The sequence below is a fragment of the Python bivittatus genome, unplaced genomic scaffold, assembly GCF_059951505.1.
Source record: "Python bivittatus isolate LINGU-HERP-01145 unplaced genomic scaffold, Pbiv_v1 ctg000070_np1212, whole genome shotgun sequence".
Taxonomy (NCBI): domain Eukaryota; kingdom Metazoa; phylum Chordata; class Lepidosauria; order Squamata; family Pythonidae; genus Python; species Python bivittatus.
Window position 1 is genome coordinate 46,708,764 of NW_028277034.1, and position 13,878 is coordinate 46,722,641.

The 13,878-nt window shown below is 39.2% G+C and overlaps 1 protein-coding gene across 5 annotated transcripts in view; it reads right to left on the reverse strand.

Annotated features, from left to right (window-relative positions):
* The window catches only part of AFF1 (ALF transcription elongation factor 1), a 147,205-nt gene that overhangs the window by 79,334 nt on the left and 53,993 nt on the right, over window positions 1–13,878 (reverse strand). For all 5 annotated transcript variants that reach the window (XM_088133090.1, XM_088133094.1, XM_088133092.1 and 2 more), the window contains 2 exons: window positions 3,086–3,206; window positions 1,242–2,117 (listed from right to left, as the gene is read on the reverse strand). In XM_088133090.1, coding sequence (XP_087989216.1) covers window positions 1,242–2,117; window positions 3,086–3,206 — 997 coding nt within the window. The remainder of the gene's footprint in view (window positions 1–1,241; window positions 2,118–3,085; window positions 3,207–13,878) is intronic.

The window sequence follows — 13,878 nt, forward strand, 5'->3', positions numbered from 1 at the left end:
GATTCTGCAAACACTTTTTGGAAAATAAATGCAGCTGGCTCTCCATTGTTTTTTAATTTTATCTGCTGCTTTGTTTCTTTATCATTGATGCTTAAAAGCATAGCTGTGATGGACTGGAATGGAGGAAGGGGGTTGAAAACAGTGCTCTCGTCTCCAGAGCAACGCTCTGGAGATAAGCGGAGAAAGCTGGTGCATCCCTAAACATTTCAGAAGATAGTAGAGAGTTGTGCCTGGGAACTACTGGTCAGTCTGAAAAGATTCTGTAAATAAGTGCTAGCTAATAAACCTTGCTGATTGGACCTACACGGTCTCCAGGAGTTCCTTGGGCTAGGCCTGACAATAGCAGTGTTTTTAACTTATTATTTTAGCGCTCCTTGATGATGTAATTTGTGAAAGAAAGGTGGGGAGGGGGGAGAAACTGTTCTAAACAACTGAACAAGATCAAAAATATTTGATCTAACTGTAGAAAAAAAACCATCTGGGAAGTTTGTAACCTCTTGATGCTTAATTCCCCTAAAACTATATAGAAGAATTCCAGATTTTTATTATAAACAATACAGTAATAATAATGCCTGAACTCGGCAGCCATTCGAACACTGCTAGTTACCAGAGATGCTACCCAACACAAAAAAGGAGCACAACAGTATGCACAAACGCACAAATCTCATTGAGTGAAAAGTCTACTTTGGCATTACTTTTCGGCCACCTTGCACAACAGGATGGTGAGCATGGAGGTGCTTGCTCAGATAAGCAGAATTTTTCAAATTCTGGGAAACACAATTCTAATAGACTGCCCTCTGCCACTATTTCCCTTTATTTAAAATATGTCAAAATTTATCCTTCAGCAGATGCAGGAACACACCCATTATGTACATATTATCCTACTGAGGATTGTGACTACAAGTCCCAAAATCCCAGATTGTTTAGACTAAGCACTAGCTTATCTGTATAGTTCTCAGACCCTGGGAACTATCTGGTCAAGGTCAGGTCCCACCGCCTCGATGCCATGGAAACAGAGTCTTGAGACTGCAGTGCCCGACTTTGGTAAAAACCCTAGTATTGCCCCTTGAGTCCTGGAGTTCCATAAAGTGAACTTCTATGGAGCACATTCAATTCTGATTACTGTCCTACATAATACTCATGATTATGCACAGCCTACGATTAGGTGTTAATGATACAAATAACTTCGTTTAATTCTGATGCCAAAGCAAAATCAAACCAAACATAGTTAGTACACCAACCTCAATTGGTTCCGCAGGTATTTTCAATTTGGGTAAGTTGGTCTTGGTGTTGGTTTTTAAATTTGTTATTTTTCCATAGGACTGTTCATTGTATTCCTCCGGTAGTGGCTTGAGTTCAGGTGATTCATCTGGAGCCTGATCTTGCCCATCCATTGGTCTAACATAGGCAGTGGGTTTCTGTTGTATTGCACTGGTTTTTGATGACAAGGATGAGGGAAATGTCTGGCTGGAAGGATGAGCATTGACAGCTACGGTAGCAGTCAAGGTGTCCTCATTTTCATTATCATGTGTGCTGGTCACCAGCTCATAGGATGGGGAGCTATTTTGCCCACGGTTTTCAATCTTACTGCTGTGGGATCTGGAAGTGACACACTGGCCGGAATGTAGAGGGGACAGAGGCAGTACAGGGGAAGGCAATGTAGACAATAAGGGAGAAAGTTCCATAAGTGAGGGTTGCGTCTCATGCGCAGTATCTTTTTCAGTGTATTTTTTACTTTTCTGCTGACATCTGCCAATTTGGAGTTCTTCAGTCTTGCAGCTCTTCTCTGGACCTGGCTTCTGATAGTTAGACAATCCAGCACTTTGTGAAGCTGGTTCAACCCTTGAGTGAATTTTTGGGTAGGAGCTGCCCACAGAAGGAACATCTGAACTAAGAGGTCCCGCGTGTTTGTGATGATGGCTGTTCTTCTGGAATGAGGTGCCTGTCTTTTCAGGAAAGAGTGGGCGATCTAGTTTATGTGGGGGGATCAGAGGCATGACGTTTGTAGGAATCCCTATGAAATTCTGATGGAACTGGTTGACGATGAGCTCTTTCATCTCTTCATAGTTGCCAAACATTTTCTGAATTCGACTAGACAATTCATCTGCTTTGTTAATCTGAAATGAGAAAGGACACCAAAGAAAAAAAAGCAGTGAAAAAACTGAAAGAGGAACCCATGGCAGAAATAATGCATGAAGGTATGAATTAAACCCAGAGAGCTGCTTGTCCATCAGAGCAAGATCTCAGTGATCAATTTGCAATAGCTCAGGTTTTCTAAGAACCTGCAAACTACAACGGCTTGCAGTGTGTTCTTTGTGCAAAGTTGCAGTGTCATGCAGCAAAAATTACTCCACTTCCTCTACCAGTCCTTTGAGGGCATGTTCAGCCTTTGTAACACTTTGCTCTAAAGGGAGAGAAGAGTACTAGAGCCTCAGGCAGATATTTCTATTTATGAGGCAATGACCCAAAAGTAGATGGAAAAGAAAAAGCACTACAAGTTAAATAAAATCTAAATATAGGTACCTCAAATTATTTATTGTAAACAATAACAAAAATGTGGCAATGACAAAAATGGCCATAGCCCATGCATCTGAAGAGTTATCGCATCTCCTTTGTATCCACTGACGAGAAGAGTCAGGGAAAAAAAGAAGAGGCTAGTTCTTAACAAGCTACCTGGATAAATCATTGGTCTATATACGCCTGCAATTTCTGGCAATAAACTATCTTCTTAATTTGGAAAGGCTAGAGGCTGAAACTGGGGTCTTGGCTGGACTTGGGGGGCGGCAGGGGGCAAATGGGTGAATGGTTCATGAATAAAATAGATGTAAACCTTACAGAGGGTTAATGCAACTACGCTACCTGTCACACTCATGGGAAAAACTAGCCAGACAGTGGTGCTAAGGTTTTTAAAAGGTGCAATAAATGCCTTAAGTTTCTAAAAGCTTAAGCCACCCATACCAAGTACTGGCTTAGCGTGAAGGATAAACCAATTTAAGGTTCAAATCCCCATGTAACCAGGAGCCTAACTGGAACATATAGAACTATAACCTCACTACGATATAAGGGACGTATACGCTATAGATACCTTGTAAGGCTCTCCAAAAAGGGGAGTATCTGCAGGGAATGCTTCTCTTTCCTGGTGAGCTTCCTGATTTCGCCTTTCTTTTGCTTGGATACGGAGCAAATTTCTCTCTTCATTGTACAAGCTGTTGGGAGAACAAGCATTTCATCATGAAAGCAACACATTTTCAACTGACGCCCTTTAAGAATTACAAAAGAAGTTGGGTAATTCAGCAACTCAGGAAATTTGCACATAACGGTTAGCCTCCCAGCACAGCACAGCACAACACACATCCACTTGTCTATGGACAGACAGGTAGATACCTGTATGCAGAAAAAGCTTTGGAAAGAAAACCCTTTAGCAAATCTTCTGAATTGCAGTATTTCCCAAGATTACCAAGTCGTCATTTAATGTGGCTTTGATGTAAGTTTTAAGGTTGCAGGCAACATACCCTATTCATGGTGTTCTTCATTTCAGCCATTTTGTGGATTCAACACTTTAGGAAATAATAGCTTTCATACTCACAGCTCCCAGAGTGAATGGAAGAGGTTAATATTTTGAATGAAATAAAGAAGAGTTGCTTACTACAGCAATACAAGATCTAGTTCTAGTTTGAAACTTACATAACTTGTCTGGCACGGTAGGCAATTGGGGAGGGGTAAGGAATGTAATGATCTATGCAACAGCTCCCTGGCTTTTCTAAACCTTATACAACTCCACATCTACCTTCACAAATTTCACAACAGCTGTCTTTGTTCCTTAAGACACAGGAATATCCAAGAACAGCTGAATTCCCTGATATTTACATTCCTGTGAAAAATAGCTATTACTCTACTACCTTATAAAAGGTCTCTTTTAAATGCTGCTCTACTTCCAATCTTTTCTTAAAGACCTAAAAAAAGGAAAAGAAAAGAAAAGGATTCTGCAACTTCCCCAAAGCAGGGTTTTCCATGACTTGATGAACTGGTGTTTTCCCTTCTAATGCTTCATTCTATCTGCCTCCCTTTAAATATTCTATTATGGTTTTCAGAACAGAAATTTAAAAAAAAAAGGGGGGGGGAGGAAGGGTTCACATTTCGCTTGCAGAATAGCCCTGACCTGTGGCATCTTTCTACATGGCTTCATATATACCACCTCCTCTCCTTCAATCATCTTTGCTCAAGCTACTGCTGTCTCCTTCGAAGATGGCTCAGAAACTCCAATTACTAATTGAGATGGAGTACATAACACCAATATTTGCAACATCACTGGATCACAGCCTATTGTCATTGTTGGTTTTAAAGATCTTAGTGGTTTAGGATTAGTCTCTCTCCACATACTTCCTTTGGAGTTCTTTGTTCAAGTTTTCCACCTCCCCTCCCAATGCAGATGTTGATCACTTGGAAAATAATAGCAAATGGTGAGGGAATGCTCTCTGTAAAGAGGCTCACTTTGCATTGACCATAATGAAATTTCAGTGTTTTCTTAAGCTCCTATCCTAACATAAAAGCCACGGTTTGTCAGCAATTTTCTTGCCGAGATCATGAAAGCTGTAACAAATCCTGTTCCCCAAACAATGGCCTCTTTTGGTTTTCATACTTGGATTGAATGTGCAGTTTTACTACATGCAGGGAACAGGGGCAAGGAAAAAGGAGCTGCAGTCTTTTCAATCATTTTCATTTTAATGAAAAAGCCTCAGAATGTTGATACACGTGAACAATATCCTTTAAATCAAGGATTTATTCCTTTATCAACACAAGAAGAAAACACAGATATGCAATATCAGGAGAAAACAATGTTATATAAGAAACCTGGCATTGTTCTATGGGAACCACAATCTGATCTGCACTCTTCTTCTGCTTCCAACATTTTTAGCTATATTAATTTACAACGCCTAGTGGTGCTAATACTGTAGCATTCAGCCAACCTTGACTGATCTTGAAAACAGCTAAACAGATTCAGACTACCAGGATGGGCGACTATCAGAACCCTAAGTTAGACTGAAAAGTAAAAACTTTAAAAAAATCAAAATCATGGAAAAGACAGTAGAAAAATAATTCCATACTGTTACCTAGGGAAAAAAAGAGTCCATGTAGTTATCAGGAGCTGAGCTTGACCAGAGAAGGAATTAATCAATAAGGATTCCCAGGTCCTATCGAGTTCAGTAACATTAGTGTCTATGATTAAGATTGCAATCAAAGGCTGGGGGGGGGGGAGGAAAGCTGATCACATACCCTGGCTTCAGCCTAACCTTACAGACTGGATTGCATGGTGTTTTTTTAATTGTTGGTGTCAGATTAAATTCATAATGTATACTTACAAATAGAGACTGGATAGACATCTGGAATGTTTCCACTGCAACGAAGCGCAGTGAGTTCTTGCCAATACCTTTGTGCCATCTACAGCCCTTTCTGCTGATCAAAATTACACTAAAGAATGCAGTGAGCTTCAGTTAAGTTTCTTTTCTGTCCATCAAATTGCACATGCAGAGTTATACATTTTCCACAAAATTATCAACCGTGATGGCAAACAGAGATTGCGGTTATCATTAAATAAACTTAGCTCACCTTTTCATTCCTAATAGCCAAAGTTTATTCCCAATAAAAGATACCCAAAGTAATATTTCTGCATACTCATCTGGCCCCCCTTCCTCCCCTTGATAACAATCCTGTAAAGTTGAGGTTACACTGATAAACAGTCCTACTCATATCTACTGAAAGTGAGCTCCATAAAGAGCTTTCTTTCAGAAGGCTACTCTAACTACTACATACAGTAGCAATGTTTGGCAACTGTCATTACAGTGGAACCTCGGTTTACGAACTTAATTCGTTCCGTGACTCTGGTCGCACCCCGAATTGGTCGCAACCCAAAGGAAATTTCCCCATAAGGTTCAATGTAATTACCGTTAATCCGTTCTGGCGTGGAGGACAGGGAGGCGGCTATTGCTTGGAGGGAGAGTCCCCCTCCCTACGACCACATGTCAGGGGCAGAAAATGGCCGCGGACGTGTCAGGGGCGGAAAATGGCCGCGGACCATGTGTCAGGGGCGGAAAAATGGCCGTGGACCATGTGTCAGGGGCGGAAAATGGCCGCGGACCACATGTCACGGGAGGGAAAATGGCCACGGACCGTGTCATGGGAAGGAAAATGGCCGCGTATCCTGTTCGTATCCCGAGGCGGAGTTCGCAAACTGAGGTAAATTTTTGCGGCCGGAGCTGGTCGTAACCCGAAAAGTTCGTTAACAGAGGCATTCGTAACCCGAGGTACCACTGTATTTCTAAAAATACTAGTAAAGTAACTACCAGTGTACAGTTGAGCATGGAGATACTTGGTGAGATTTTCATGCTGGGAGAATCTTATCAATAAAGACAGCTTTTACTCCATGAAATCGGACCCAGTCATCATTTGACACCATCTATATGCTAAGATTCCCCACAAAGATCAGGCATTTGGGCATTCAGAATAGGAATGCTTTTTTTGGTCACTGCACCAGACATTCAGTCTTCCTCTGCAAACAGGTCCCCATGCACTACTGCAATCTTTGCTTCAGAGGATGTTTGGGGGAAGAGAGAGTTATTTGCTGTAGGATGTATTTTCCAATCAGTGTGACTATTTTACTGTGTTGGTTCTTACACACAAATGCAGTAGCTAATGGTTGTTTTGAATGTCTTCCTAAACAGAAAAACCAGGTATAAGTATTCTATGTTTTTAAAAAATGTGAATTCCATATGAATACAATCTAGATTCTTTTGCTAGAGCAACTTCCTCTTATTTTCATTTTTTAGACTACTTAGATATTTTTCAACGAGGAAGTTTACTAGTTTAGTCCACTGGTTACAGGACCAAGTAGATAATTCACCTGAATTCAGGCTGGACAAGGAAGTTCTGCTATAACTTTCCTATGGGTGAAGAAGAATTGCTCTCTTCTGCAATAAAAATTAGGGTGATGGCATATAAACTGATTGCTAGTTAGATGTAATATGTTGCTGGCTGGGATATACTTGTGGATATTTCATTTATCACATCTGAAGCGCACCCTTCAAGATATCTTACTCTGAGAAAGAAGAAGTTCCAACACTCAATCTATACAAAATGGCACAACCCTAGCAAATGTGTAAAAATTACTAGCATTATGAGCAACCTTCTCAAGAGAACACTTAAGCTTTTCTGCACTGTGCCAACGTTAGCATGAAGTGGAACTGAAGGAACCACAACCATACCAACATCAAGCCACCAAAAGGCTGCAATTTGACTGCACAGTCCACCCAGAGGCCAAAGGAACTATTTTCTGCTTTAAAATCACAGGAATTTTGAATTAATAAGCAAACATGGAAAAAGAACACTGTTTCCACTGGAGGGGTCAAGATTCAAATGCGAATGAATTAACTGCTTCATGGCACAAATAGTAACATCAACCAAACTGGAATGGAAAGAAGTCTGGTAGAGGCCAGAAGATGAATTAACCACAAGTTTAAAGCCAAGATTGGCTTAAAATTGCCACCTCATTTCTTTGTTAATGAGGAATATGAATAATGATTATGTGCCATCAACTTGCTGTTGACTCTTGGCAACCATATAGATTGATTTTTCTCCAGGGTAAAATAAGGAATATCACTGATGTGTTATTTATGGAAAGATAAATTGGGCCATTGCTTCAAATTTTAAATCAAGTAACTACTATGGAGGTAACAGGCTTATCTATGCATGCTGCCACTGCCCCTTTCACTACTGCTTAAATTGCCCTAATCCTACTTTCTGTCTTTTTTTCAAATCAGAAATACTGCACTGCCTCTTTTATTACTATGCCTGCACAAAATAGGCTAAGCATTTGCCTACATATCTTCCAAATATCTGCCTTGTGACTACCATGCTGTATTAAAGACAATTATGGATTGAAGGAGGAACTGAAGCCAAATTAACACCATTTTGCTGGTCACTGACCGAATAAACTAATATATATTATTGCCTTTACTGTTCCCATCTGAGCTTCTACTAACAGTTTAATATATTTTGCTAAGCTCTGGTCTATTTAGGATATAACTACTGTCAGGGAAAAACCACGTTAAACATGGGAGACATACACGCCATAAAACAAGTCACTTCAAAGTTCTAGAAAGTTTATTAAATGTTAGTTCAACAAGCAAGTAAAATTCAATCAATAGCATACAAGGGACTTACTTAGATTCACATTGCAATGCGGACCAGCTGGACTGAGCTGTCAGGTAGACAGCTTGACCAAGTGGTCCCGACCCCTTGGATGCAATCCTTTTTATCCTTTAAAACCGCAAACCACAATCATGTCTCTCAGGATTTTCAACTGAATCGTAACGTTCCCAGAGCTAATTTCACCACACTTTCCTGTCCCCTCTGTCCCTGTCACGTCTGTTCCCATACCCAAGGTTGCTTATTTAACAGTTTTGCCTAGTTTTGCAAGTTTTACTTATTTCCTGTCATTGCCCCAAAGGTCATCTCCAAGTTAGCCCTTGCCTTTATTAAATGTGATTACAAAATATAATTATATTGAAATAAACTTCAAGCCATTAACATTTTTCTTCTCACAATCCCCACTTCTTGTCTTAAGGACAACACCATACCAGAGAAGAGCTGCAGCAACTCCTGTGATTTATGATCAACAGGGAAAAACTACTTATTACATAAGTCTACACTTTATGATTTAAGATCAACAAGGGAATCTACTTAGTTACTGTAGCTAAAGCTATTAAGCAGTGATAGTAATTGATTACCAACGGATCAGGGATATTGGAAGACATAGGGATGTTCCACTTCAGTGTCCATTGCCATAATTGTAGGGGAAGGAATCTGTCTCATGGTGGCATACAAAGCCTCAGTGTCAATGTCAGGAATGGTAGCATAAATAGCATCATTCTCAGGAACACTTGAAGGAGAAGTTGTCCAAGAAGGGACATGTGATAGTTCTGAAACGAGGTCAGTTGCAGATAGGTATAGGAAATGGATAAGGGGTCAGAGAAAAACTAGAAGATGTAATATTCTGATTGGTGGCCTGTACCATCAGAGGGACAGATGAAGACCCTGTGGATGCAGAAATGTATCTCTGAATCAACAGGAAAACTAAACAGACCAAAAAAAGAATACAAAAGACTGTAAGAAGAAACATGATGATCTTTCCTCCCAGGCCAGAAAAGAAGAAGGAAAGAAAATCCCAACCTCCTTCTGTCTCGAAAGACCCAAAGGGGGTCAACGTGTCCTTTTTATAATCTGCCACAGCCTTTTTCAACGCCCCAATATTATCAAACAATGTCTTGTTTCCATCTGGGATAAAGACACAGCAAGAGTTCCCTATTAGCTTGCATATCCCACCCTGTTTTGCCAAAACACAATTAATTCTTCCCATCCCCCCACATCTTCCAAAAGGTAAGAAAACCCCCAAAACTATGTATGTATTAAATGTTCATACAGTCTTTTTGCAAAAGAAGGGGATGGAGTGGGGCAAAGAAGTAATTGAGGCGAAAATTAAAACCAGTTTAGAATGCATAACAAGTATTTACACTGAAAGAAAAAGGAAATGTTTCACATCCCATTAGTCCATATTCAGTTATATCCCTTATTAATAAGTGGAATGATGTACATCTGAAAATAAGTGGAAATGATATCCTACTTCACCTTGATTTTTAGTTTGTGTTATGTATTTACCAGTCAAATCAATGTTACATTTTTATTTCATGTGATAGCCCTGCAAGTGGAAGAAAAACTCAAAAACTAAAAGCTGTAATTGTATGAGCCTATATAAAGTACACTTTAGAAAAATAATAATCATTAATTGTTCTGTATAAACAGTTTTGGCTAGTAGAAAACGTTGAAGTACTATTGCATCATAACACGTTTCTGTTTTGTATACTGAATGAAACAAACTGTTAGACCTGCCTTCAATTCTATTTTTCTTTCAAATACCCAAATGCTAAAGAAGACGTTTTCCAAAATGGTGCAAGATTTGTGGTTCAAGCATTATATTTTAGCATACCGAAACTGACAGCTGTGGCACATGCATAAATATAGCAGGTCTGAGGCATTTTAAGCTAAGGATTGTTTTTCAACAAATTAGTCTGTCAATTCTCAAGCACTAAAATTAAGATGTCTAAGTCAGAAAAACTGAACTGTAGCCATTAAGAACTGCATGCTACTGGAAAACAGCTTCTGAGACCTTTCAATACGTAATATCCATCATCATTATCCAAACAATATGTTTACAATATTTATTTAAATTGTATACACAATGTTATTTTATAAATATATCCAAAATGGTTCACTGGGTTGTTAGGGAGCAAATACATGGAATGGACTGTTTGACTATAGCCTCAGACCCTGCTGAAATTGCCCACTACCATCCCATTCCCTCAAAAATCCTTCTGACTTCAATGGGAAGAGTTCTCTGCACAGATGGATTTGCAGTTATATGAATCTTAATGCAAGAATATTTGGCAAACCTAAGATGTTCACTGGGAACATCTTAGTAGCACCTAAGAGTTCACATTACTCACTGTGCTGAGCAGAAAATGCTATCAACAGAAGTTAAATAGGGGGTGAATGAAACAGTTTCTACTATGACAATTGTTTTCACTATTTATTGATATTCAAATTAAGGACTATAATTAACTTTGTTTCCAAGACTACTTCAAGGTTTTGTTGCTGACATATAAGGGTCTAAATGGTTTACAGCCTGAGTATTTGTTGGTGTTTCTCCTCTGATGTAGATTAGCATAACTTTTAAGAATTTTGTAAGGAGGCTTGCAAATGGCTGAAGACCAGCTAAATGTTTTTCAGATGTGCCACCAAGTTCTGAAAATTCTTGCCTCTGGAAGTGTGTCTGGCACCCTCAGTAATGCAATTCTGTCAAACTTTTAAAATAGTTTTTCATCCAAGCCTTTAGTTATTTGGGATACTACTATATACCTGATATATTTATAGTTTTATTTATTGGTTTTGTTTTTTGTAACTGTTACAATTTCATCTTAATTTTGTGAATTAACTTTGTTTGAAAGTATGTATACAAATTTAGTAACATCAGCAACAAAACACTGTATTTTGTATTGTCCAGGTGTCTAGGAACCAAGACAGTCACCACAAATTAACATTATCTGGCATAACCAATCTATTCAAAAGGTTCCAGATTTTATATTTCAATCTTGAATGCATTTTGAAACATTCAACCTTTGAGATGTCAGTGTTTCTTTTGAAGAAACTATAAGAGAAGTACTTTCCTACTCATATTTACATTGTCCATGCAGTATTTATGATTTTAAAATGATTCTACATTTTTTTTGTTCCCTGCCCAGTTGTATTGATGGCCATTAGCTCCATTCTTGCAGCAGTAAAGAAAAGAAAGGAGAGCGTTGTTGTTAGAAAACGTACATACATGCCTCATATTTCTGGTCAAATACACAGCACCTTTTCCTGTTAAAGGTTAAGGAATAAGTAACAGTAGAAAACCATCAAACATAACCATTTCTCATTAAAGCTACAATTGTCCTGCCACAAGAAGCACTAGATTCAGATTTCTCAAAGCCATTCCTTCCATCTTTTCATAAAAACCAAGGTTATTTAAATAAAATTAAATAAAATCCCAACTGTTAGTCGTGAGATTAGTCAGACAAACTCCCACTAGTCACACTTACTGAAATCTTGATGGGAGGACTTCTAACAATGAAAAGCCACCATTCAAAATATTTGCACATCATCTGATGCAGATGTGAAACTCAGTCTAGTTTCCCTGGATGATTGGCACTCCCCAACTCCTGCTGCTTTTCATCTACCAGTCAAGGTGACCATCTGCTCTCTCTCACTGCAGCTGTGCTGAGCTTCCCCTATTACAATGTTCATGGACACATCTTAGCATGGCAAGATTAAGAAATCCCCTCTAGGTCTTTCGGGACTGTTTCAAGTATGAGATACCTTTTACTCTGGCTGTGTAGATATAGAACATATGCACTTTGTGTCTAACAATATTGAAAAGATTCAGTATTTCACAACCTGTTGTAAATTAGGACAGTATGTATAAAGGGTGACTGGTGAACCCGGCTGAGGAGTAGCATAGGTTGGATCTTGTTTAACTTGCAACTACAACCTCTCCCACAAAAAAGTAAATCACAGAGAAAGGCAAGCTTAAAATACTTAAACAAGTGGCAGAATTAGCTGTAAAACGAATAAAACAAAAACTAGGCTAGCTTACATTTATAAACCAAGGTGCAAACTTTTTGCTTCCTAGAACTCTTCTTTAGGTGAGGTGAAGAAAAAAGATATAAATTAAAAGAGGGAGTGCAGAGTCACTGAGATTGAAATTACCTGAATTTAGTTACAGTGAGATAGAAAATGGGAATAGACTGCAGACATTCAAATGAAATTTAACAGGGGCTGAAAGTTTTCAGTGTTGTTGAAAAAAGAAAAACTCAAACATCTTAGTATACTTCTGAAATTACCAAATCTCCCCATTTACTACTAAATCCTATGCAGATAGTAAACTGTCTGAAAAGGTGTAAATGACAAGCTATGCAAAAAAAAAGGGGGGGGGAATATGCCATCCCAGGGAGCTTTGTGATAAGGAGAGGGAAATTGGTAATGTTTAACTTACTCTTCCATGTGTAAAATAATTAAAATTGAGAGAGACTGATTGACAGGGGTTGGGGTCTCAGGAGGGGGAAGATATTTCCAGGCATTGTGCCCTAACTCATGGAGTAAGCTTCTAAGGATTTATCTTTGTTGGATCAGTTTGCTGGGTTTAAGGAACAAAATATATTGTATCTCAGCAGGGCTGTTCAAAACAAAACAGAGAAGGGAGAGTGCACAATACAAAGGATGGAATGTGCTTACATTCAGTCAAAGGGGGAGGGTTAATTAGCACATCAAAGGTGCAAGACAACAAAAGAAAAAATATCTGCAGCAAGCAGTCAGCTTCATAAGAGAGTTGGGGTGATCAAATATTTACAGGGCTGTCACCCTTTTGTCTTCCACTCCCTCCTTCCCCAGATCTCCTCCATCCTTAACTGCTGGAGTGACTGACAGAACACCGAATGGGACCTTCCGCCCACATGGCTGCTGCTGGGATATGCTGGGAAAAAAATTTACTTGCCAAAACTTTGCTTGTCTGACAGCTATTAAGCGTAGGAGGACCCTGCCAAAGGGAATGAGAAGGAAAAGCAGCGGGCCACCTCTGTTTACGGCACAGGTTCATAACTGAAGGCCTAGCCTGCATGCAGCATTCAGGCCCCTACGTTGCGGGGAGGGGGGGGCAGAGACTGGTGAATCAGGCAACATGCACATTTTTTTCAGGATTTTTTTTTAAACTGTAAATAAAAGAAAGTCCTCTAAAAACTGTTCTCAGATTGTAATTTCTAATGTGACAGAAGAAAAAGGTTGGGAGTAATCATAACAACTGGGTTTAATTAATGGAACATAAATTTTTTTTATGGAACATAATTTTTTTTTTAAAAAATGTCATTTTTTTAAAATTATGTGCCATCAGGTCAGTGTTAATTTTTGGTGACCACACAGATGGACCTTCTTCGGGATAATCTGTCCCCAACTTGGCCTTTCAGATCTTCCAGTGCTGCACCTATCGCTGCTATAATCAAGTCCATCCATCTTCCTGTTGGTCATCCTCTTCTTTTTCCTTCCACCTTTCCCAGCATTATGGATTTCTCAAGGGGGTTGGGCCTTCACATAATGTATCTGAAATATGATAACCTGTGCCTGGCCATTTCTGCCTCGAGTGAGGACTCTGGATTGATTCTCAGGAGTCTTCTCCAATACCAGAGATCAAAACTCTTTCTATCCTGCTTCTTCAAAGTCCAACTTTTACGTCCAAAG